General features: G+C 63.3%; 1 protein-coding gene across 1 annotated transcript in view; it reads left to right on the top strand.

The window, feature by feature from the left end:
* Positions 1-6,757, top strand: part of ABR (ABR activator of RhoGEF and GTPase) — a 32,844-nt gene that overhangs the window by 22,223 nt on the left and 3,864 nt on the right. Inside the window, exons 16-20 of the mRNA XM_035889586.1 lie at positions 3,340-3,399; positions 3,529-3,638; positions 3,921-4,060; positions 4,460-4,594; positions 4,879-4,984. Coding sequence (XP_035745479.1) covers positions 3,340-3,399; positions 3,529-3,638; positions 3,921-4,060; positions 4,460-4,594; positions 4,879-4,984 — 551 coding nt within the window. The remainder of the gene's footprint in view (positions 1-3,339; positions 3,400-3,528; positions 3,639-3,920; positions 4,061-4,459; positions 4,595-4,878; positions 4,985-6,757) is intronic.

The following is a 6,757-nucleotide window of genomic DNA, read 5'->3' as shown; positions in this document are numbered from 1 at the left end:
TGCAGGGGCTGGGTGCAGCCCCGGCGGGTTTGTGCATGGTCCCGGCGTGCCGTGGGTGCCTGTAGCTTCTCAGGTTGCTCTAGACAGGGCTGTGAATCGTCGCTTTCTTTGAGGCTGTGCTTTGCCACCAGCAGCATTCGCTGGTGCGGGGGCCACTCTGCCCCCATGGCACGGAGAGGCTCAGGGACGCCTGTTCCCTGGGGAGGGAGCTGCCAGCACGGGGGTCTGGTGGGGGCATCTCCTGCCCGGCAGAGCCGGAGTAGCTGCTGGGGTGGCTGTGGGTGCCATGCGCATGAGAAGTGACCCCGGCTGTAGCAGCTCCCCTGGGATCCCACTTCCCAGGCAGAGATGGCCTCACTGGCTGAGTCACTGACTTTCTCCTGATGGCTTCACCCCAGGCTGATGGTTGGGTGACCTCATGGGTATGAGGTGCGAGGAAGGGACGTGCCCAGCCTGGCAGCCCCTACCCTACTGCAGCATCCCAGTCCTTGGGGCCCTGGAGAGCTGCCACGAGGGTTTGGAGCTGTCCCAGCTCCTCACCTGGGAGCCCCAGGGACCCAGTGCTGCCTGGGTCTGTCCCAGCTGCTGCTGCCTGTGCAGGAGCTGTATCTGCAATGCACAGCTCAAAGGTGTCTTGAGGACAAATCCCAGGATGTGGCCGCATCCCCTTGAGTCCAGTCGCCCCATGCATGGGACAAGCAGCAGGCAGGGGCTGTGGGAGGGAAGCAGCAGCAGGTCTGGGGGGGCCCTCTGCAACTGGAGCCTCCCCAGGACGCACAGAGCTCTGCTGAGCTGCTGGGATGCTCATTGCCTGCCACGCTGCCACCTTTCCCTCTGTGACCAGGGGCCTTGTCCTACAAGCAAACACCTTTGGATAATTTGGGAAAATGTGATGATGGCATATCCCTGCAGCCAGCACCAGGGGGGGACCTGCACCAGTGTGGCACCGTGGCGGATGCTGGCCGGGGCATGGATGCTGCACTGCTGCTGAGAGTCCCCTGAGACGCAGGAGGGAGCAGCCCGGAGAGGCACGGGTGACTCGGCTGAGCTGTTTCCCCCCGGCACAGGCTGGTGTTTGAAGCCAGCTGAGTGCCGAGCTGCTAAAGAGGAGCCGACATCTGAGACAGCAGCATGTCACTTGTGCCATCCTGCACGGCGCTGGCAGGGAGGCTGTTCCCCGGGGCTCCCAGGCCAGCAGTTCCTCACCGGCCTGGGACGTCCCTGCGCCGTGCTGGAGCAAGGCAGCTCCCTTCGGAGGAGAAAGGAGATAGTGGTGGTAGCTGAGACAGGGTGTTTGCCAGCAGCGTGTGGGCAGGAGCTGCCTCTGGCACTGTGGGTGGATGCTCCCGTCCGTCTTCCCACGCCTGGAGATGAAGCATTGGCCGTGGCTTTGCTTCCTGTGGGGAGCGGGCAGCGTGGCGGTGCTGCCTGCTGTGCAGGGTGCCAGCAAGCAGGGCTGGAGGAGAGCAAGGGGAGCTTGGGCCAGTGGCGCCAGCTGAACTAGCTCAAATTTGGGGCTGTGCCGGCTGCTGCGGGGAGCTGGATGGGGACAGTTGTGCCCGACCGGGGGCAAGCAGCTGCAGGAGGGTGGCATACTCAGGGTAAGGTCTGCAGCGCTGATGGCAGCCAACCTGGCTTTTATTAAAGCTTTCTTCAGAGCCCTGCTAAAGCCCTTCCAGATGTGAGCTGCCAGGGCCATCGGAGCCAGGGGGACCTGGGGGACAGGGATGGGGAAGGTGTATGTGGTGGTTGCAATTAAACTCACACTGCGGAGTGGGGAGGCCCACAGCTCCCGACTTGGCTGGGGTGTGAAGGGCTTCGCTGCCGCTGTCTGGGGCTCACAGGATTGGACACTGCCATGAGCGGGACTGGCTATGTGGGGAAACAGGGTGAAAGCCCCATGGGACAGGCGGCGTTGGGTTGGTGTTGGCCATGGTGGGTGCATGGCAGTGCCACGGGGGGATCCGGCACTGAGGAGGGAGCGTGGGGGAGTTGGAGCAGCAGGGCTGAGGTTGGCAGTGGTCTGGCTGCAGCGTCGTGATCCTGGATTCCAAACCTGTAGCAGAGCCCCGCAGGAGTCCAGGGCAGCTGCAGCCTTCCTCCTCCTCCTCCTCCTCCTCCTCCTGCTTGTCCCCCCCATGCTGCCATTCCCAGCAGCCGCAGGACTGGTGGGGCTGGGGCAGGGGTGCTGGGAAGGGCTCCACATTGTGAGCCATTCCTGGGCCATGCTGGAGACCGCAGCATTTCGGGCTGTGCTGGAAGCTGCAGAGCTTCCCGTGGCCCCGCGGCTGCCAAGGAGCTGCTCCGGCACAGCACGGCACAGGGCTGGTGATGCCATGGTGCTGGGTCTGTGCCAAGAGCCAGGGCACCTCTAGCCTGTCCTCGGGAGCATGAGGTCTTGGTGTGCAAAAGGGACATGAGGGACCCCAGGGTCCCCCCCATCAGTGGTTTCACGGGCAGCCAGAAGCTGCGGCAGGGGAACAGCAGCTCCATGGCCAGGGCAGCGGCTCTGGACATCTTTGTGCTCGCCTCGAGCATCTCCCGAGCCAGCAGCTGTAGGAAACCCCCTGCGTCCTTGAGGAGTGACCCCGCACGCTTGGTGCGAGCTGTGCCTGGCAGCTGCGTGCACATGGCCCTGGAAGGCCCCGCCAGCCCCCCCATCCCATCCCTTTCCCCAAGGGGACATTAGTGTCGGGCTCTGCCCCGCTGCCTGCCCCGTGCATTACAGGGATCGATGGGGTCGGATCGATACCACCAGCTGGGGACCAAAAAGCCCTGAAAGGCAACTGCACCCGCCTCTGCCCAGCCCTGGGGACTGGAGACCGCCATGGCACGTGCCAGGGCCTTGGGAACACCGGCACCTCACCGCAGCGGCCGGGCACCGGGGTAGCATCACCGAGTCCCCTGCTAGCCCCAAAGCCAGAAATAGCAGAGCCCGTCATTCCCAGGGGTTATAAATAGCCTTGGCTATGGGGAGATGTTGTTTTTCTGCACGGAAAACGCTGCCCTAGTTCTGTTTCATCAATCTGCCGCCAGAAATAGTCCTGATTTCTTGGAAATTTCTTGCTTCTCGGGTGTGGGTTAAAGCACTGCCTCATGGGGGCATGGGGGGGGACCAGGCAGGGAGGCTGAGCCCACCCGGCTTTGGAGCACAGCCACAGGGACCCCAGACCTTCCCCTCTCCATCCTCCCATGGGCAGCACATTGCCAGGGCAGAGCGTGTCCCATGACTGACACTGTCTGTGGGGTGGGGGCTTCAGGGGCCACCAGGTGGGGGTACCAGCGGGGCTGGCATGGGGCTGCGTCCCTGCGGAGCTCACACACCCTCTCTCCTCACAGCTGGACCCGCAGGCCGTGCAGACAAAGAACTGGCACATGGATGTGATTGAGATGAACGGGGTAAGTGGGGCTGTGGGGACACACGGCCCCTTTGTTTGATGGCAGCCCCTTCCCTGGGGCTGTGCTGTGCCCTCGTGTGATGTGGAGGTGATGGGCTGGGCTGCTGGGACTCACCCCTGTCTCCTGCAGATCAAGGTGGAGTTCTCCATGAAGTTTACGAGTAGAGACATGAGCCTGAAGAGGACTCCCTCCAAAAAGCAGACTGGTGTTTTTGGGGTCAAGATCAGCGTCGTGACAAAGTACGTGCAGGGCTAGGAGGGCTGATCTGCTCTGGTCCCTGTGGGCTTGGGGTTGGGGGACTTGGAGGACCTGCTCCATCTTTGCAGCATGTCCCCTTGCTCCCACCAGCACTGGGAGAGCTCGGCTTTTGCTCTTTGCTGGGGACTTGCCTGTTCCTTCACCAGCCCCATCCCTTCCACCCAGCATGCCCATCCTGCCCCTGGTCCAGGGTTTGCAGGGCTGGTCTGGCCACGGCGGGGCCCCCCGGGAATCTCTGCTCATGCCTCTGCTTTCCGAGCCAGGCGTGAGCGCTCCAAGGTGCCTTACATCGTGCGCCAGTGCATCGAGGAGGTGGAGAAGAGGGGCATCGAAGAGGTCGGCATCTACAGGATCTCTGGTGTCGCCACTGACATCCAGGCATTGAAGGCTGTCTTCGATGCAAGTGAGTGTCACAGACACTGAGACCCCCCCCCAGTCCCCTGCCCTGCAAGCCCAGGGTCTGGTAATTGCATTGCACGTGTGTCCCAGGAAGGGTCTGGGGGCAAGGAGGAGGGGAAAGCAAACGCCCAGAGCTCCCAGCCTTGTTTGTGCCTTGGTGTCTCTGAGCTGCCGCCATGCCTGGCTGGCTCCTGGGGGACACTTGACTCAGGGCAACGTTGCAAATGGATTTGCAAGTTGTTCCGCGTCCCATTGCCTGGCCAGGCAGGAACTGCTTGGCTTTTCCCAGCCCCAGCCTGGCTAAATGGGGCTGTGGACCCAGTGACGCTGGGGTGACGTGGGGGTTGAGACCCAGAGGGGAAGGAGGTGCAGGAGGCATCACATGTGGGTGCTTTCTGGACAGATAATAAGGACATCTTGGTCATGCTGAGTGACATGGACATCAACGCCATCGCCGGCACGCTGAAGCTGTACTTCCGCGAGCTGCCCGAACCCCTCCTCACTGACAGACTCTACCCTGCCTTCATGGAGGGGATCGGTAAGGGCTTGGGGCTGGGAAAGGGGTCGGTGCCCAAGCACGGCTGGTTGGCATTGTCTGCTCCAGGATGGGAGACTCCTGAGGGTCCTTCCCAGCTTGACCCACTCGGTCCTGGCTGGCCTTGCTGGTTCCAGGCCAGCTTGGGGCTCATGGTGCTGCTCCCCGGGACGCAGGGCCAGCCGCCCGTGCACTGGCTGTGGGGGGGTGTCCGGCCATGGTGGGTCCTGCTGCTGCACAAGATGTCATGAGCCCCCGTCCTGAGCCCTCTGCCTCCTTGTCTGCAGCCCTCTCGGATCCTGCTGCCAAGGAGAACTGCATGATGCACCTTCTCCGCTCGCTGCCTGACCCCAACCTCATCACCTTCCTCTTCCTGCTAGAGCACTTGAAAAGGTAACGGCTCGGCTTGGCCCACGAGCAGGGTGAGCGGCGGCGCCCGGAGGGCTGCCCGGCACAGGCAGGAGGTGCAGGACGGGTCTGTGTTGTTGCTTTGCCGTGGGGATGGGACATGAGCAGAGGGAGAGCTGCTGTCTGCTTCCTGTGGTGCCCGAGCAGGCGCAGGCTGATCCCAAACTGGAGGCAGATGGTGCTGTGCTGGTGCAGACCAGGGCTGTGGGCAGCAGCTGGGGCTGGCAATTGGGCTCGGTGCTGTGCAGGCGGCGGAGGGCCCCTCTTCCAGCCCAGCTCTGTCCCACCTGCCCCATCTCCTCGGGCTCCGGCGCATTTGCCGGGGTCCTGGCCAGCCTGCAGCCTGTTCAGCCCGGGACCCAGCACGCTGCAAGTCCCTTTGGCTGGTGTCAGTGTTGCCTTCCCATGGTTCTTCTCTGTGGGCCCGGTAGGATGCTGGAGGGATCATGGAGCCATTCTGCCCCATAGAGCAGCCCCTGGCACCCCAGGGCCACCAGCCATGGTGCCAGCGGGGACTGTGTGGCCCCAGGCCTCTCGGGCAGGTCAGCTCTGCAGGGAGCACGTGTCCTCTGGCAAGATGCAGCTCTTGGCTGCCACAGCCGCTGTGCAGCTGGTTGGGATGAGCTCTCCATGGGGAGCAGCTGGCCTCGGTACAGGATGGGGAACCAGTTGGGAGCTGTGCAGTGTCCCCCTTAGCGGGGAAAACTGAGTGCTGCATTCCTTCCCATCCATCCAGCAGTAGCCCCTGCGAAACAAGGTGCAATGATCTCTGCAACTTGTCTGCAGTGGGTGGCCAAGACCCACAGACAGTCAGCTCTGCAGACATGTCCCAAAGCTGCAGGTGACACCCCGTGTCGCTCGTCCTGGGGCGAGTGCAGCAATGCGTGGTTTGTCGGGCTTTATTTTGGCCCAGATGAAGCCCATCCAAACCTGGGGATGGGCGGTTCTGGGGCTCACTGGGGCCCCAAAGCCCATGGAGGGCATGGGGCTGAGGGCAGGGCAGCGGTGCGGCACGCAGAGCCTGGCCAGGGCTGGCCACGAGTTTGGGACGGGGGCTCACAGCTCATGTTACTTGCATCATGAAGCGTTTGGGTTTTTGGTTTTTTTTCCCCTCTTGTTTGGCTAAAACCAAACAGAAAAAGTGATTGATGCTGGGGGGCGGAGAAGGAAAAATCCATTTCCATCCTGAGAACTGGGCACAGCCAGTTCCCACATCTGCTCCCCTGGCCAGGGCTCAACCGTGCAGCCTGTGCCGGGGAGCGCAGCTGCCTCCTAACATGGCAGTGTTGTGGCCCTGGTTCCCTCGCCGTGGGCTGGCTGGGGTCCCAGGGGGTCGGGAGGGTAGGGAGCCTTGGGGGGGAGTGGGCGCAGGGAGGCGCGGGCTGGTGTGGAGCTCCCCGTCCCCTGCCAGGGCTTGGGAAGGGTGGAGGCTCCACAGCACATAAGCAAGCAAGGGCTGGGCCGCTGCCACATCACACCCGGGGCTCCCGGCCAGGCCCAGAGGCTCCGGCGGAGGCCGTGAAGGGGGCAGAGCTCCCTGCCCTGCACCTGGGTTTGCTGGGGGCTCTGAGGGGCAATGGCGAGCTGGGGTGCCCTGCCGGGGCTGGGAGCTGGGAGAAGGGAGATCAGCGCTCGCCCCCTGCGTCACCCCGTGGCTGCCCCGCTCCGGAAGAACAGCATTAGGGGCTCACGCTCCCCCCCCTCTCCCCGTACCCCACAGGGTAGCTGAAAAGGAGCCCATCAACAAAATGTCTCTCC

The sequence above is a fragment of the Egretta garzetta genome, unplaced genomic scaffold, assembly GCF_000687185.1.
Source record: "Egretta garzetta isolate BGI_Z169 unplaced genomic scaffold, ASM68718v1 scaffold112, whole genome shotgun sequence".
Taxonomy (NCBI): domain Eukaryota; kingdom Metazoa; phylum Chordata; class Aves; order Pelecaniformes; family Ardeidae; genus Egretta; species Egretta garzetta.
The sequence above is the reverse complement of the archived record's forward strand: the minus strand, read 5'-3'. Positions and strand labels throughout refer to the sequence as shown.